Genomic DNA, 19,403 nt, shown 5'->3' with positions numbered 1-19,403 from the left:
TTTGTACTACCCCAAATGTAAATGCTAGAAAGGGGATGAAAATAACTAATTCATCCAACAATAATAATACATATTAAAGATAAATGGCTATACCAAAAACCTGTGGCAAGGCAAAGAACTCCTTCTAAAGATAAGGCTACAAAGAGAGTACATACAGTTCTGCCAAGAACAGAAGCTAACATTCATAGAGGCACAAATTTCAGGAAATGATCAATACTGTTTGCTCTATGTAATACTCTTACTGGTGATACAGTATGTTTAATTCCAAATGTTATTTTAAATGTGTAAGTATTTCTGATAGAGAGTACTTATGTACAAGCACCAAAAATATTTTGAATCTATTACTGAATACTTGGCTAAGATACAAACTCAACACAAAAAACAAAGTAACCTTGGGAAAAACTCTTACTAGTACTCTGAATCCATCAGATATACAAATCTTTTCTAATAAATTGAGTGAAAAGTAGAAAAAGTAAAATTCAAATTCTTAAAATATTAGAAGAGTAACAGCTGTGGAGGGTATATGGCATTGTTTACATGGGATATAATGTCAATAAACAGCCCCAGATTGACATCTGAATAATTTATATTACAAATATTTTGAGTAACATTGTAATTCAAATGCATGATTTACTGGCAAAGTATATGGCATGCGTGTAATGAAAATGTAAAGGGTGGCAGGATAGATAAGAACCTGAGTACCAAGGGGACTGAATAATTAATTACAGAGTCTAACTGAGATCTGACACTGAGGAATGAACTGTATTCATTTAGTGTGCAGGCCCTGTGACGGGTGTGGAGGAGAGTGACACATAATCTCTGCCCCTCAAGGATCTCAGAGGCCTTAAGCCAATCAATCACTTACTATAAAAACTGCCTCTTGCTGGAAATAAGCACTGAAGAGCTTATTTTGTAGCAAAGAGCCCACTTAATTTTTTCTCACTTGGCATCCCACTTACAAGCAAAGGAAACCATTGTGCCTTCTGATGTTTCGAAAACAGCAGTTATTTCTTATGAGAATTCTGTTTTTGAAAATTTACTTAAGACCTAAGAAATTACATAAAGAAGCAACTAAAAACACCTACCTTCCATTCTTATCTTCCATCTGAAGGTGGTACTGAACAGAATCTGTTGATAATGTCCTTGGGGTTCCTTCTCCCCATTTCAGTTTAAGGTTCTGGTGGCTAAAGGCAACACATTCCAGACGAGGTGGATCAGGAGGGAGGGGCTTAGTTTTTAATTTTATCATGTGACTGAAAGGGCCAGCTCCAAGGCTATTCAAGGCTTGAATTCGTATTCTAAGTGCCACCATTAAAAAAAAAAAAAAAAAAAGTTTAGTTCATGATTATTTGTTTCTCTGGTTGAGGCAAAAATTAACACAGTTTTTAGAGTGTACCTGTATGTTGTATCTGGTTGCAAATTGTCTATAATATAGCTTGTAACCTTTCCCACTGTCAAGGGCTGTTTGTCTCCACAGTCTATGCTGTAGGCAAGGATTTCTGAACCATGGTCACAAGGCTTTTCCCAGCTTATTGCAAGGCATGTAGAAGGTGAATAATGGGGATTTTCTATGTCATCATCACTTATTTCTTGAAGACAAGTCACAATGGCAGGAACTGATGGTGGAGTCACACAGGCTACTACTTCACTGAAAGGGCCTGCACCCACAATACTCAGAGCCTACAAATTAACAGAGCCCATAAGTTAACTAAGACATGACCATGAAAATGCTCACAAAACACAAGACTCTGAAAAGCGTAAGGACAAGGCCCTGATCGCCTTTACCTGGACTCTGCAATAATAGGTAGTTGCTGGTGAAAGTCCTTTTAATTCATAACTGAGACCAGGCCCACAGTAACATATCTGCATACTTCCTTCCACTCCTCCCCACTCCAGTCGATATTCAGTGACATCTGTTCCATTACTCAAAGGGACCTTTAAATTAAGAAAAGGATAAAGGTCCTAAGTTTTGTCATTGATTAAACAGCTTTTGGCCAAAAAATGTGCTTTACCTGAGCATATCAAAAACTGGATTGCCTTTGAATTTTTTAAAAATGTTCAAGCAAAATTAAACTGTTCAATATTAAATTTTTATTCATTAAGGCGACCTGAATTTAAGATTGGTCAAAAAATATAACTTTATTTTCAATTAGAAGTAGAAATATGACTGAATCACTTAAGGTAAGTATACTTCAAAATAATTCTATTAAGTAATATAAAATGATAAATCATACAAGGACATTTTCTTTGTTACATTTCAAAGGAAACTGAAAATGGAATTATCATTACTGAGTACTACTGTACACAATAAATACACTGGAGATAATAAATATAAGAGAAATAGTATTATACTAATTCCTATGAATGTTTGTTCTGAACATTAAGCTCACCACTGGCTAAATATCTCAGTACTGAGACAAAGCCTTTGAGAAAATACCAAGCACATCAAGAACAAGAATCTAAATACTTGTAATGCAAATATACCTTACTTAAATGCTTCAATGAGAAAAAGGAATTTACTTTTTACCACATGAATTTAACCAGGACTTACTCTTTGTGTAATTTAGGAGGTGAAATGAACAACATCTTTATTCTTTTATATAAACTATTCTAATCGCTTAAGAAAGTAAATATAAGACAATAGAAATTATAATACCTCCCAATTTACTTGTGCACAAGTTGCAGATCTGCATGTCACTTGAGGGGGCTTGCATTGATCTGGTGGTCCAGGGGCTGTAGTAACATCACATTTTTCTGAAAATGGTCCAAACTAGAAAAACAAATATAACCAGTGTTTTAATTTTTCATCCACTGATTGCACAGCTCTCCATAAATACTCACAAATAATTAACTGCATCATCCCTCTCCTTGAAGACTAATTGCCCATAATTCTAAAAGCATTCATAGAAAGTAAAAAGATTTAATGATCATGGAAGAGAATATGTGTGGTGTTTTTAAGTTTCATTTACTGTACTTCCTTCATGAATTAGTTTTTGTAAGGAGGAGAGGGCATTAGGGAACCAGGTAGGTGGAATAAGTCAGAATAAATTATATGAGGAGTGAAGAAATGGATACCAATCAAAGGCATGAGAGATGGTAGGCATAAATTATATCTTAAAATTTAGAACAGCTTTAGAAGGGTCTAAAATATATATTCTCTGGAAATATAGAAAGCAAATATTTACTTAAGATGGTTTTGACAAATTATCACAAACCTGAAAATATAGATTAAGGGCAGTAGTATTAAAGATGCTATCTCAGTGTACTGCCACCTTGTGGGGCTGACAAGATGATGACTTCAGACAGGAAGGAATGACCTACGTAAGGACTGCCAACAAAGTATATAAATTTGGCATATAAAAAATTTAAAAACAAGTTTACAGGGGCTGGCCTGGTGGCGCAAGCGGTTAAGTGCGCGCCCTCCACTGCAGTGGCCCGGGGTTCGCCGGTTGGGATCCTGGACATGCACCGACACACCGCTTGTTGGGCCATGCTGTGACGGCGTCCCACATAAAGTAGAGGAAGATGGGCATGGATGTTAGCCCAGGGCGAGTCTTCCTCAGCAAAAAAAAAAAAAAAAAAAAGAGGAGGATTGGCATTGGATGTTAGCTCAGGGCTGGTCTTCCTCACAAAAAAAAATAAGTTTACAGATATAAACACTGAACTCGGCTGGAGAATGAGACATAAAATATAGTACAGTTCACTAAGATCTGAAATAATGGGGAGAGGAGAGACTTGTGAGTTTAATTTTGTGAAATTTAATTATAGAATAGTTTAAAGAAACAGAGTGTTACTCAATTGAGGTAAGAAATTTCTGCGTTGTCCTTAGAGAACCTGATTTAATGCAGAGAGATGAGAGGTATCATAGCTGAGTAGAAGGGCTTTGGCTCTGGAGTCTGACAAACTTGTCTAGTTTATCTCTATCACCTCTTAGTGTGACAGAGATAAGATATTTGTGGGCAAGATATTTAGCTTTTCTGAGCCCCCGCTTCCTCAGTTGTAAAATGGAGCTGTAAGCTATTTTGTCCATTTTATGGAGTTGTACCAATTCATAGATAATATTAAAAAAAAAATCCACACAAAACCAGAAATGCTTAAAATCTAAATATTTTTTCTTTAGGCAAAAAATAAGTCACAATTAGTTGCTAACTGAAAGTAAATGATGCATACAACCAGCCTCAAAAAACTTAATTACTCCAAGTATTTCATCCTATAATCTTGTTTCTACTCTTAAATTTACTACGTAAATCCTACTGGCACTGCCTGAAAGGCCAACTTTAGCCCAGCGGAAGTCCAAAGTGTCACAAATAATTTGAAAATATACTGAGATTCTGTACCAATTAAGTTGTGGTATATACTGACCTCTCTCTTATTTATCAATATAGGCTTAGTGAAAATTGTAAAATTTGGAGTCACATGGTGAAAGCAAAATGGCCAAATAATGGGTGCGATTATATAGGTTATATAAAACACTACTGTAATTATAATTCAGTCAGCACTGTCCTCCTACCCCTATTTTGTTAGCTGCGCGCAGTCTGAAGCTGTAAGTCTTTCCTGGAAGAAGGCTGCTCACTGTACATTCTACTTCAGAACCTTGATAAACTTCTCTGGGTTCATCTTTTTCTACAGGAGACATTTCCACACCATAGCAGGAAATGGGTGATCCACCATCGACTGGAGGGGGTCCTAAAGGAGGCAAGATTTATGCAGTTTAACAAGATAAATATATTTAGTATTAACTTAATAATAATTTATTACCAAAATGGAAATTACCCCATCGTAACTGTATTTCTTTTGCTTTGGGTCTACCCTGTAATCTGGGAGGGAGGCACGGGCCAGGAGGCACAGCTGGAGTCTGCACAAGTAAAGATTCAGATACCTGCCAAAACAAAAGGAAAAACAAGACAAAAATGCCCCAAGCCAAATAATCAGATTGCTTTTGTTAAAGAAAAATAACATGAACACAAAGACTGCACCAATAATTTGAAACTGTATTTGACTATCCACTGCAAAGGAATAAAATTCTGAATAAAATCAAAACCCAAATAAATCATTAAAACTCAAATTTCATACAGATAAATAAAGGCAGGTACTATGTGACTACTATATGAAATGTTAGTTCCTGGAAAATAAAAAAAGAACAAAAACGTGTTCCTTTTCTTCTTTCCATAACTAAAAACCAAACAAAAAAACAAACTCTAACCCAACCTAATGGACATTATTTTATTTTTTTTGTGAGGAACATCAGCCCTGAGCTAACATCTACGCCAATCCTCTTTTTGCTGAGGAAGACTGGCCCTGAGCTAACATCCATGCCCATCTTCCTCCACTTTATGTGGGATGCCGCTACAGCATGGCCTGACAAGTGGTGCGTCGGTGTGCGCCCGAGATCTGAACCCGGGCCGCCAGCAGTGGAGCGTGCGCACTTAATCGCTACCCCAAGGGGCGGGCCCTGGACATTATTTTTGATCCTGTCCAAACTGATCCACAAATCTCTTCTAAGGAAAGATGTTTTAACACATTCTGTAAATGCTGTTTGTCATGTTTTCAGGAGGTTTAGACTATTTTGGCTACTTTACTGTATACTGTATTTTTAACCTAAACACTAATTCATTTATTTATTTTTAAAAAAAAAAATCTTTCCTTCTTCCTTTCCACTTAAAAATAATTCAAAAATCAGGTAAGCTTTTCCAAGTATTTGGCGTCTTTCCAGGTAATTGGTATTACTTTTAGTTTCTATGACTTTTGAAAAAAAATCTTTTAGTTTTATTTTAAAAAACATTCTCTTTAAAACAATGAAATAAACTCAGTGTGCCATAGTTCTTATCTGCACTTTATTAAGCTTTACCTTAACATTCTTTCCAAACATAAATAAAATATTTACTCATCACCTTATTCAGAAATGTATCCTATGTAAGAATGCTATAACGCTATATTAGAAAAATAGAGTTTTTTTTAGGGAGGGAGGAAGGGTTTGCTTTTTTTAAAATCCAGGAAGATTTTATTAGACAAATGAAGCAATTGGATTCCAAGCCTGTTGGGCAGGACTTGCATTTGGTTTCACAATATTCACACTTTCAACAAAATGCTTATAATTCATTTTTTAAAAAAGTACTTTCATTGCATTAAATTCCATTTGAAAAATAATAACAATTATGAATGCTCCAAGAAACCACTGTTAGTTAAATTCATTAAAAAAAATTCACTTCTATTAAAAAACATACCTTTCCTGAACATTACAAATGTCTCATATATAATCAATAGCACATTTTAAGTCCATTTTGGTTATTGGGTCTCTAATAACAAAAATAATTGCCAACTTTTCTGAAATAAGTAAATATAAGAATCTGTGTTGAAACAGTAAATGATATTTTATGGTTTGTTCTGATACACGTAATTTTATGGAGTGCTAAATCAATCTACAATTATTTTATTTCTATTTCTGTTAGGTATGGTTATTAAGCATCCTAAATTTATCTATAAAATTTTCTGCAATGTTTTCATATATGTGTATGTATATATATGTAGTACATATTTGTATATATTATATATTTCGTATATATTTTTCCAAAGCTAAACACCAACCAGACAGCAGATATTCACTGAATACTGACCATGAGCTTAAGTACTATATTAACATATTTTGGTCACTATAAAATTAACCACCTGGGTTACAGAAATTACTTTTATACATCTGTGGATACATTTCAATATTTGAGGTGGCATCTGGTGATCCCATCTCATTTGACCAAACTTGAAAAAAAAAAAAATCTACACATAAGTATTACCGCACTCTGTCCTCCATCACTGATGCAGTAAACTCGTAAACGATAGAAACAGCCTGGATTCAGTCGATCACAAAGATGTTCCCTGGTAGTTCCACTGTATATCATATCCCATTTGTTTCCTGTAAAGTGAAGAATTATGTTCAATCAGCTGCAAGGTAATGTTTAACATTTTGGTATCTTGGACACAGCAGGTATCCTTAGCTTCACTCAAGAAGTGCTTATGTAATCTGTCAGAAACAATTTAAGCTTGTTTCAAGTTTCCTGGAAATGATCTAATTTTATGTGTACAGCTTCCTAGACAAATTTGCATGGCTTTGTTGAAATGAAATATCTCTGTAACTCTGTACAGACTTTGGTTTAGATTGATAACTTGCTTTGAATTAAGCATTTTAAATGTGTTTACTGGTCCAGTAATAACATTATAACACACAAAGAATAGAAAGAACCAATACCATAGGAAGTTTAGTCTTAATTAAAAGACATCCTTGTTTTTTGCAGGAAATAGGTCATTTCATAGAAACAAAGATTGCTAAATGTATGATTCAATAATAAAGTTTACTAGGCACAGAATTTATTATGAAAAGTAGTATAACATAAGTTACACTTTAGAAGATAATTTTTCTCTGTACATCTGGATATAAATCTAACTGAATAAACTAACCTTCAGAAGACTTTAGTCTAGGTATACTGGAACTGAGCAATGCAAACAAATGAGAAAAAAACATGAAAATGCAAATGTAAATGTAATAATATAGGTGTACAGCAGTCTTACATTTGATTCACTGTATTTCTGGGGATTACAACTTAAAGTGGGTCTTAGGCAAAATCTTAAGTGCTACAAAGAAAGGAAAAAGATCAAGAGTAAAGAAGAGATCACATAAAATATAAAATCATGAAGAGAAGAGGTAGACTGATTGGTATAAATCTATCAATTCTTTATAGTTATTCTTACCATTAGAACCTTCTGCCATCTCCACTACATATTTACTGATGGCTGCCCCTCCACTATCTTTTGGTGGGTCTACCCAAAGAAAGAAAAATGGTATTAGGCAAAGTACATATAATTTAAAAATGACAGAAAATCCTAAAAAACAGAATACCAAACCTAGGATTGCTTAAAAAGAAAAAAGAATCACCTGCAATGCTCTATTAATACCAGCATCTCATTACCTTATTGGGTTTTCTTTAAGTAGTATATAAGCAGGTGCTCAATAAATGTTTGTTTTAAATGAATAAGTGATTTTCTTTTCTCCTGAGAGCCAGTTTAACTCAGGTGACTTTAGCTATAAGTTCAGTAATCTTTTATTTCGTACAGTGCTACCCCTGCTCATAGTCCTACAGTGGATCCCAAGTTCTCCCTTATCAAATCTGAACTTAGTATGTGTGAGTACAAAGCTTTCCACAAAAAAGATCCTCAAACAGTGAATGACTCTCACATTTCTTACTGAACTTGTTCAAGCTAACAAATTTACTTAAATATGCTACAAGTTATCTTAATATTCAAATCATTCTAATCCAATAAGAGTAATGATGTACAAATATGCATAACATCTTACCCCAAGTTATTTTAAAACTGTGTGAATGTATCTTTCCTTTAACTGAAGGCTTTACAGGTACTCCTGGTTTATCAGGGCATGTAGTAAATTCTACTACTTCACTTGGATTACTTTTACCTTCTGAGTTGTAAGCAATAACCTGTGATGAGAACACAAAGACATAAAACAATGTTTGATATCTAATGATACTGGCTTAATGAATGAAGTGATGAGAGAGATTCAATTAAACGATAAAGTAAGTTTTCAGATTGTGATGGTTTGTTTATGTGAGAATTGCTTGTCTTCACTAGGGATTCAGCATATATGATAAGTATTCAGGTATAATCCTCTTTTAGAGTCACTCCTGGCAATACACTGTTAAGTTGAACATTTGGATACTAAACAAGAGTCATCACAGGAACAAGCTATAATCTGATGATACTTGATGAGCTTCAGGCTTGCTTTACTTTTAATATTCTCTGGGGGTTTAAAAAGATGTCCACAAATTCTTTGAATTGCTTTTCTTCAAAAGATAAAGGCCAATTCCTCTTCCCTTTGAACTGTACTTAATGACTTGCTTCTAACAGAATGTAGCACAAATGATGGTATGTGTAGCTTCCCTATGGAGAAGCCCATGTGGTGAGAAACTGAAGCCTCTGACCAACAGTCATTGAGAAACTGAGGACTCCTGGCAACAAGCACTTGAGTGAACTTGGAAGCAAGTCCTCTAGCCTCAGTCAAGCCTTCAGATGACTGCAGCCTCAGCTGACATCTTCACTGCAACCTCACAGAAACCCTGCATCAGAACCACCCAGCTAAGCTGGTCCTAAATTCCTGACCCACAGAAACCGTGAAATAAAAAAGTTTCTTGTTTTCAAGCTAAGTTGTGCAGCAATAGAAAAACATAATTCATATCTAGGTATTATATTTTTACCTTATCTCATCTACTGAACTTAAAGCTCCTCAAGTACAACATCAAGCTTAACAGGATTTTCTCTTCTCCAAACCTGCTCCATCTCTGCTCTTCCTCATCACTAAAAAGCACTACCATCTACCTAGTTGCTTAAGTCAAAAATTTAGGAGACATCCTTGATTTTTCTTTCTCTAAATCTACATGTCAAATCTATTAGTAAATCTTGTCAACTCCACTTCTCTGTTTTCTACTACTACCACCACCTTAGTCAAAGCTTCCTTGATCCTGTTTTTTCTGAATGACTACAACATACTATTAACTAGTTTTCCAGCTTCCATTCTTTCCCTCAACCCCATCTACTTTCTACACAGCAGCCAGAGGGACTTTATCACTAGCACCTTAGAACCCTCCAATGGCTTCTCACCTTACTCCGAATAAAATCTAAGTTCCTTATCATGGCCTACAATGCCCTATGTGATTTCACTCCTGACTACCTCCACTTTAGGGTATTTTGTATTAGCAGTTATTTCCCCTGCATGGAATGTTCTTTCTGATGTTGACATGCTGCCTCCTTATTATTCAGATCTGTCTAAATGTCATTTCCGAGAAGACTTTCTTGACTACCCAGTTATTCTGTCACCTCACCCTATTTTAGTTAACTTGCATAGCACTTATCAATATCTGATATTTGTTTGCTTTGTTTGTTGTCTATTCCTCCCACTCGAATATTAGCTGTTTTGATCACTGTTATATTCTTACGGTTTAGAACAGGGCTTATCACAGAGTAGATGCTCAATTATCACAGAGTAGATGCTCAATAATTATTGGTTGAATGAATGACTTGTAGATGGGGATCACTATGACAGGACACTATAGACAAGGATCTAAATAAATCTACTACCCCAAATAACTCATGCAGCCCATGAGAAAGTAAAATTTAGTCCAATTTTGTTCAGGTTTTCTCAGTCCTCACACATAGTCAGATGGATTTTTCAGGATGAATTTTCTCACTCTGCTGCTTTACAAACTAGACTACGAAGGGGATCAAACCATTTCTTAATATGGTACACAGTGTCTACTTAAACCTAATAACTAGAGGAAGCTTTTAAAGTAAGAACAGACTCCCAATAAACCATAAAGATCCACTAATTATGTTTTTAAGGCTATATATTTCAGCATTGCCTCCTTTTACTTCAGTTATCCATAAAGGTATTAAAGGTATAAAGCCATTAAGGTTATCTTTTCTCTCTCCACAAATTTTACAAATAATCAAAACATTAATTTGGTGCCCACTATAGAGGAAATACGGTGCTAGGAACTCTAGGTGTTCTGCACTCCTTAGTTTCAATGAGTTTAGAATCTTTATGCGGAAGATAGGCAATATGCATATCAAAATAATTAGGCAAGAGAAGAAAGATTACTATGGCTTAAATAAAATGGTCCAGGAAGGTTTTGAAAAGGCAAATCGTAGTGATATGGGGTCTTCACTGACAACAGCAGTGAAAGGGGAAGCTTGGATAAGAGAGAACAGAAAGTCCTGAGCAGGGCCGGCCCCGTGGCTTAGCGGTTAAGTGCTCGCGCTCCGCTACTGACGGCCCGGGTTCGGATCCCAGACGCGTACCGATGCACCGCTTCTCCGGCCATGCTGGGGCCGTGTCCCACATACAGCAACTAGAAGGATGTGTAACTATGACATATGACTATCTACTGGGGCTTTGGGGGGGGAAAAAAAAAAGGAGGTGGACTGGCAACAGATGTTAGCTCAGAGCTGGCCTTCCTCAGCAAAAAAGAGGAGGATTCAGCATGGATGTTAGCTTAGGGCTGATCTTCCTCACAAAAAAAAAAAAAAAGCCCTGAGCATAAGAGCAGAAGAGCAGAAGTGAATAGCAAATAGTGAGCTCTGCTCAGGTAAGAATGAGTAATCAATCTGGTGGGGTAGCCAGTTCAAGTAAGGAGTGAAAGACAGTAGATTTTAAAAACTGAATGGGTCAGAATATAAAGAACCTTACATCAAACTAAGTAAATTGTTCTTTAGAGGGAAAGCTGTGTTTCAGAAAGATTAATCTTGTTATAAAATAGAACCTGGATTAGAAGGTGAGAGAATAGCCCGAAAGTGATACAGAATAGGTTTGGAGATTTAGTATTCTTCACGACAGAAATGACAGCCGATATAAGGCAAAGAGATGATATATCCAAGGGTGAGAGAGACATACCAAGAAAACTAAGGACTAAACTTGGGCACACTTAAATTAGAGCAGAAGAGAAAGGAAGACATAAAATGACACTGCACAAGATGTCCAGTGGAAGGGGACATGACTAGGTACTGTCACAGGTGCTGACGTCTAAGCGAATTTCAAGGATGGAAGATAAGAGAAATCGACAGATCCAGATACTAACTGTTTTGATTTCTCTCCACCTATGAAAAGGCCTCAAAAACAAGTAACAAGATGAAGTCCAAGTATCTAAGGGTTCTCAGCTCAAAGTACTCAAACCTTGACCTTCAGAAGCCTTGTTAACTTGAAAAACTATTTTTCAGGAACTTTAGGAAACAAGGCATCAGCCTTCTAGTGGCCAGAGTCATAGAGACTGGACATTAGCCTCTGATGCCTTTAATTCTTTTTTTTTTTTCTTTTGGACACCAGGTCCTAGCCCAGCTTCCAGTGAACCATTTGAATGGAATTAGCATTGTCTGCTTGGTTATCACTCTGAATTTTAAATGATTTTAAGAATTCTGACTGCTTTCTTATGCTTTAAATTTTTATTTCATTTTCCTTTTATCTTTTAAATGTTTTCCTTGTTCTAATTTTGTTTTGCTATTTTGACTGTCCTAGGATCGTCCTTAGTGAAGAACCTGGAACTCCGGCATTTGGTAAACTTGGTCATATTAGAATGTTACTTTATGTTAATCATATCCTTATTGTTTCTTTACAAACAATAATATACTATCTAGTCATTACTATTGTAAGATTTCTTTAGAGTATTAAGATTTTATTTTCATATGTTTGCTTGAAAGGAGTCTGCAATGTCAAACTAGAAAAGGAAGACCTATAGAGAGCAATAGGATTTAACGATTCAAAACCCCCTCAGCTGGCACCCAGCTCATGGAAGATTCAAAATAAATGTCTGGGCTTCTAGAAAACTTCATGGAGTCATCATTTTCTATTTGCTAGTTAGTTTTTTTCTCCTTGAGTTCAATGTTTCTCAAATTTCACAAAGCATGAGAATCACTTGGAGGGCCTGCTAAAACACCAACTGTTAGGCCTTACCCCCAGAATTTCTGATTCACATCTGGGGTGGGGCCAGAGAATTTACATTTCTAACAAGTTCCCAGGTGATCATGATAAAATGGTCTTGTAATCACACTTTGAAAACTACTGCTCTAGATATTATCACTATTTTAATTTGTTTCTTATTTAATAAACCAATATATAATCCCCTCCTATAATCCAGTGATTTGTTAAGAGGTGGTTTAGGGACATATTGTTTTCCCATTCCCTCTCTAGTTACTTGGGGGTGCTTTATGGAAAAGCCCATTGTCTCCTTGGAGATTCTGATTGTATATCCTGCAATTTGAGAGTGATTGCCACAGTGAATCAGTTTTAAATAGAAATTTGTGATTTGTTTACAGTGGATTAGTAAGGAATTTAACTTCTATTTGTGTGTATATCTTTTTGTCCCTATGTGGCAATAACACCATGGTGTTACATGGCAGTAAAATTCTAAGAATTTAGTACTTACCATATTATAAAGACATTAACAACTTCTCCTTAAAAGACCTGTTGGTATGACAATCATTACTGAAGCAAAAATATAATCCAACATCATCATAAGAGAAAAACTGGAATTAATGTACATACTTCTCAGGTATTTTAGAAATCTTATAAATATGAAAACTGTATTTGGAAATTAAAATGACCCAGCATTATCAGAAGTTTTAAAAATGAAGCAAGTATATAAAACAAACACATATAATTATTATGCACTACATAATCAAATTTCCCATTAGCATTAAAATTTTCTTTCAAAGGTTCTCAAGGAGTAATAAAATTTATCTTTGCTTTTTAATAGTGAAAACAATTTACAGTGGCTTCTATCATTTATTTGAAATGTGATTAAATAAGCACTGGTAGGAAAACTCAAATGTTGAATTTATCAACTAATAAGCAACCTGTTATATTTCTGGGGGAAACTTCTGCACAAAAATGTAGGCTGGCTTATATTAACTGGTATATTAACTAATTCAAGCACTGTCTTCCAAGAAATAGCAATGTTTATCACTGACTGAGTCAGAGCTAAACTAAAATATATCCTAGAACAGATGCTATAGTACGAAAGATACAGAATTTTGGGAGTCTCCAAAGTAGAATTTTCAAAGCTTGCTATTGCTTCAAGTTAGCAAGAATGATATGTAGTATCTCCATGTCTCAAGCAACCAAGAATGACACGTTAGAGTCTCTCTGCTTTCCTCCTGAAATAATTCAGTCCAAAGGCCAAAGGGTGGGCTAAACAGGGCAAGTATTTGTGCTGGGGAACAGGGGTGGGTTGAGGCGGGGGCAGCAGCACTTGCCCAGTAGGAACTCAAACACCCTGAATAGGATGCTAGGGAAGGGTATGAGGGGAAGAGGAGGAGTTTGAGCCAATAAGTAAATATATGGAATATAACTGGGGCAAAGTTTCTCACTGATGATGAAGAGGGTTAGAAATAAGGAAAGGGAGAAAACTAGAATTAACCTGTGGCATTGGATTAAAACCAGAGGTATTTGGTGTGAACTCATGATTTTCAAAAATAGATATTTAGAGAAATATACTTGTAAATGTTTGTGTATGTAAACTGTGTACATATATATACAAAAAACATACATACATACATACAGTTCCTAGCTCTGTCCACTGAGAGGGTGTCCAGGAGCAGCAAAATCCCTTTAGCAATAAGTATACTGACTACCCAGATCTTGGCTTCTAAATACCATTCATTGCCCACTAAAAGGACCCAGGTGCTTTGAGAAATGGCCAATTCCAAGGTTGAAGAAGGGAAAGCACAAGATGAGACTGGAATATCATGTACCAGAAAGGAAGGGCTCAAAGAATGATAGAGGGACACGTCAAAAGGATTCAGAAGTCAGTTTGAAGGGGCTCCCAAATCTGAGACAATCTGAGCCTCATAATTGATAACCATGGTAATAAAATATAACCCACTCAATATACAGGAATCCATGAGTTCATACTGATATAAATAAATGAGGAAGAGAAAGCTTTTCCTTATAGTATAATGCCAACTAATAAATGTAGAAGGAACAGTAAAATAAAAAAATCACCACTTGGCAACCATTAATCATAGCAATAATTGATTCAGGCAAGAATTATCAATGAGTGTTAAAACTAGTGGGTGCAAGTTTGATGAGGAATAAAATGTTTAACAAGGTATTTACAAAACACTTATTACAAAGGAAAAAGAACAACTTTAAGTGAAGAAACAGGGTGGATATCACCTTCAAGTGACTACCAATAACAGGACAACTGAAATTGTGCACCACTTGATATGATGCACTGAGAAAAAAAATACCATTACCTTTTCTGATATCTCTGCCAAAAAAGCATATTCTATGTACAGTTAACAACACCCACATTTTTTTTATGTTTTAATAGTTTATAACATTGTGAAATTTTGGGTTGTACATTTTTGTTTGTACATCACCATATATACGTCTCCCTTCACCCCTTGTGCCCAACCCCCACCCCCACTGCCCCTGGTAACCACAATACAGTTTTCTCTGTCCATGTGTTGGTTTATATTCCACATATGAGTGAGATCATACAGAACAACATCCACATTTTAAAAGACATTTGTTCACATTATACAAATAAGAGTCCCGTAAAACATTAAAACTGTTTTGAATTTAAATGTATAAAGTTTGAGAAGCACTGTTGTATAGTAAGAAAGTAAAACAATAAAGCTCATTAGAAAAGGCCAAAATTATTTAAGATTTAAAATCAAAGGAGTGAGGTACTCCTGCTACTTGGTTTTATGTACTTGGCTTTAAAACAACAGGAACAATAAGAACAATAAACAAATCTTTTAAGGGCTTTCAAAGCTTACCTTAAATTTATACTTTGTACTACGTCTGAGATTTTTCACTGTGTAAGCAAGATCTTCTCCATCATATTTAGGCTTAAAACCATATCCCTGGAAAAGGAAAACAAGTCTTCATTAAATGTGTCACAGCAGAAATACAGGGAATAACAAGTATGTGAAAAGATCCAGGTCCTCTTCATTTTCTACTATGTGCCGTGAGATTAATGCTCTGTTGAGTGTAATCCTCACCTTGATGCTTCTATCTTGAGTGGACACGTACAGAAATGCTACTAAATATTTGAAGGAGGATGAAGAAGACCTCATATTCTCAGTAAATACTGTAGCCAAGGGAAGATATTTGTGTTGAGAGAAGAGTCAGAGCCAATGGTAAATTTACCATCAGTAAGCTTATCCCTAGAACAGGAATTTATTTCCCAGACAGATGTTGCACGAGCTAAACAGAATTGTAACTATTTAAGATACTTACCTTGCTGTGAACACATAGTTGTGTTTAGGTGACTAAATGAATGGTTGGGTGTGTTGACAGGGATGTCATTTAGGTTTGGGATTGCTATTTATAGCCCCAGTGACAATGATTCACTACTTTCCCAATGTTATTTTTTAAATTTTTAAAATTTCAGATATAACTCACCATAAAATTCCCATTTTAAAGTATAAAATTCAGTGACTTAAGAGTATATTCACAAGGTTATAAAACCATCACTTAATTCCTAATTCCAGAATAAAGCCTGTACTTTATTTTTTGGTTTGCAGTCACTTCCCCTCTTTTCTCATCCACTAATATACTTTCTGTCTCTATGGATTTGCCTATATCAATATACATGGAATCACATAATATGTGGTCTTTTAAGACTGGGTTCTTTTACTTAGCATAATGTTTTCAAGGTTCATTCGTGTTGTGGCATGTGTCAGCACTCCATTCCTTTATATAGCTGAATGATATTCCATTGTATGGATATATCACATTTTGTTTATCCATTCTTCAGTTGATGGACATTTGGGTTGTTTCCACATTTTGGCTATTATGAATAATGCTGCTATGAACACTTGTGCACAAATATTTTTACGAACAGATGTTTTCAGTCCTCCTGGGTATACATCTAGGAGTGGACCAATGCTATTTTTGACTCATATTGCTTCAAAGTAGCTCTGAAAAGCTATGGAACTATATAGAACTAACAGAAGACACCCCAACTCTTGTTCAGCTTGGTTCTAACTCACTGGAGATGAGCCACTGGTAACTAGATTCAGGCTGTACTATATAGTCTCATATAAGGCTCTTCAAATATTCCGCAGCACTTGGAGAAAGCAGTGTATGTACACAGTTGGAGAGGGGCAGACAAATTATTTCCTTATCTTTTAGAGCTGTTTAGTATAGAAGGCTGTGGTGATCTTCCCCTCTCTTTATTTTCCCTAAAACACATATTTAAAATGCAGTCTATGTTGTTCCCAGGCACAAACATACAAACAAACACACATAAAAAACAAAAGTCCCTCCTACACATCAAAAAAACCAAAAGACTGAATTCTTCCAAACAATTAGCAACCAAGGATTCAAAGGTTTTGAGGAAGGATTTAACTATCGTGGCAATATTTGCTGTAACAGGATTAATGCCGCACTGAAATATGTTTTAAATACCCTATTTAAAATACATATCCATACTTACTGAAGTTTCTTCCTCCATCTCTAAAATGTAAGAAATTCCTTCATCTGATGGTGTTCCTAGGGGTTTACTCCATTGTAAGGATAACCAAGTAACTCCAGCCTTAGTTAATACAGGACTTGCGGGCATAGAAGGTGCACAGCCTGAGGTGTAATATAAGACTTCTTCACTAAAACCACTGTTGAAACAAATGGTTTTTAAGAAGGAATGAAAAAAAGTTATTTTTAGAGCTAAAGAACTCATTTTTGATAAATGACATTTTTTTGAAAATTACAATTTTTGATAACTAATTATAATCCAAATAATATATGTTGGATTTGATAATATCTTTATGGTAACCAGGTCAGATACCTAAAAATGAATTATATTATTTTATTTTATTTATTTATTTTTTGTGAGGAAGATCAGCCCTGAGCTAACATCCATGCTAATCCTCCTCTTTTTGCTGAGGAAGACCAGCTCTGAGCTAACATCTACTGCCAATCCTCCTCCTTTCTTTTTTCCCCAAAGCCCCAGTAGATAGTTGTATGCCATAGTTGCACATTCTTCTAGTTGCTGTATGTGGGATGTGGCCTCAGCATGGCCGGACAAGCGGTGCGTCAGTGCGCACCCGGGATCCAAACCCCGGGCCGCCAGTAGCAGAGTGTGCGCACTTAACCCCTAAGCCATGGGGCTGGCCCTGAATGATATTCTTTTAAAACTGCATTTATATAACTAACATATTCTCTTACAGCTTTTGCTAGGCTAGTAGTACATCTTAACTGTATCAACAAAGTGAGAAACTAAAGCAGAATTTTTAGTGGATAATTTGAATAATTTACACAAATGAAGTTTACTGGATAATCTAAAATATCTACGTTAAAATGTATCTTACCTTATACCATAGTCATTTTTGGCTGATAGTCTAAATTTACAACCCATCGCTGGTGACAGTTTAGTAACTTTAAATTGCTTCTGTGAGCCCATGTAACACTGACAAAATTCTCCATTTCCTTTTCCCTAAAAGAAATTATTATTATATATCACATACCTTATTGTAAAAAGATAAATCCACATCAATTCCTAATTGATAGACAGTAACATATTAGCGAGTGTATATTAAGTCATCTTTGTTACCGGGCACATCATGGATCTCAAGAGAAAGTTGAGATAACACACATCTTGTATATGATACGTACTGCTCATGAAATGCAGAGTTCAACAACTGGAGAGGAGGTATCTTTGTATAGCTTCTTGAACTAAGTACCCTGTTTTAGCTGATGCTAAACCTCTGGCTTCAGTGAAAGAAACTCTTTCCAGGTATGGACTCCACAATCTCTACGGGGGAACTAGTAGTGATGAAAATAGGGTGATCTTTGATATGCATAACTGGCGGTGTTCCTCAACCTATGAAAAGTTCTCTGCAAACAGTTTTAAGAAAAGGTTCCCACTCATCCCAAAACCTCCACCTAGATAGCTGCTAAGCTTCTTTAAAATAAAGATTTTGGAGCTACTATTGCTTAGATTTAACAATGAAAGATTATAAGCAGAGAGCAGAGAGAAAAGTCCAATTATAGGCAATAAGATGGGAGAGAGAAAAAGTCTGCAGCTTAGGACGATTAAAGAGTTTAGCAAATTTAGGGTGTTACATAAAATGGAAAAGTTTCTCATTCTCCACCCATTTTTCTTTATTGTGTTGGTAGAGGGAAAGAGTGCTTAGGGTGATTTTTGCTTCAGAGAAAACCTTTAATCCATATCTGGCTGCTTTATTGAACTCTCTTGTTAGTTTTAATAGTGTTTATAGTTGAATCTACTGAGTTGTCTAAATAGAAAATCATATCATCTCTAAAAAACGATAATTTTGTCCCCCCTGCCCAGCCACCATGGCTGTACCTCTTGCTCTGGTTCCAAATCATACTGCATTAACTATAACGTCCTGAATAAGGTTAAACAAAGATGAGGATAACTGGCAACTGTGACTGGTTTCTGCTTTGACTAGAAATGCTTTTATTGTTTAGTGATGGTACTTCACTTAAGTACAAAAATAACTATCAAATAAGAAATTACCTTTTTATCCCTAATTTGTTTTGAGTTTTAACTGGACGGGTGCTAAATTTTAGCAAATACCTTTTCATAATTTATCAAGATGATATGGTTTTTCATCTAACTTACTATGATATAGTAATAGATTTCCTATTTCTGAATTCTCTTAGAATTAATGGAATAAAACCTACTTGGTTGTACTTAATTACTCTTTTAACATACTGCTGCATTCCCAAATTATCAATGGAATTTCTTCTACTCCCTTTGGGCCCTCCTCTTAGCTGTGGTGTAAGCAGCAGGGCAAGAGAGAAAATGATAAATGACAGTGAAAGTACTAAACAATAAAGCCCAGTATGCTTGCTGTGGTAGGCTGAATAATGGCCCCCA

At 35.5% G+C, this 19,403-nt stretch overlaps 1 protein-coding gene across 2 annotated transcripts in view; it reads right to left on the bottom strand.

The window, feature by feature from the left end:
- FNDC3A (fibronectin type III domain containing 3A) overlaps window positions 1–19,403 on the bottom strand; it is a 181,259-nt gene that overhangs the window by 14,462 nt on the left and 147,394 nt on the right. For both annotated transcript variants that reach the window (XM_004433662.3, XM_004433663.3), the window contains 12 exons: window positions 17,869–17,993; window positions 16,998–17,172; window positions 15,334–15,420; window positions 8,345–8,483; window positions 7,741–7,809; window positions 6,789–6,907; window positions 4,774–4,879; window positions 4,511–4,686; window positions 2,657–2,770; window positions 1,786–1,935; window positions 1,397–1,680; window positions 1,086–1,298 (listed from right to left, as the gene is read on the bottom strand). In XM_004433662.3, coding sequence (XP_004433719.1) covers window positions 1,086–1,298; window positions 1,397–1,680; window positions 1,786–1,935; window positions 2,657–2,770; window positions 4,511–4,686; window positions 4,774–4,879; window positions 6,789–6,907; window positions 7,741–7,809; window positions 8,345–8,483; window positions 15,334–15,420; window positions 16,998–17,172; window positions 17,869–17,993 — 1,757 coding nt within the window. The remainder of the gene's footprint in view (window positions 1–1,085; window positions 1,299–1,396; window positions 1,681–1,785; window positions 1,936–2,656; window positions 2,771–4,510; window positions 4,687–4,773; window positions 4,880–6,788; window positions 6,908–7,740; window positions 7,810–8,344; window positions 8,484–15,333; window positions 15,421–16,997; window positions 17,173–17,868; window positions 17,994–19,403) is intronic.

Source organism: Ceratotherium simum, chromosome 10, assembly GCF_057802395.1.
Source record: "Ceratotherium simum simum isolate JZ-2026a chromosome 10, ASM5780239v1, whole genome shotgun sequence".
In the NCBI taxonomy this organism is placed as follows: Eukaryota; Metazoa; Chordata; class Mammalia; order Perissodactyla; family Rhinocerotidae; genus Ceratotherium; species Ceratotherium simum.
The sequence above is the reverse complement of the archived record's forward strand: the minus strand, read 5'-3'. Positions and strand labels throughout refer to the sequence as shown.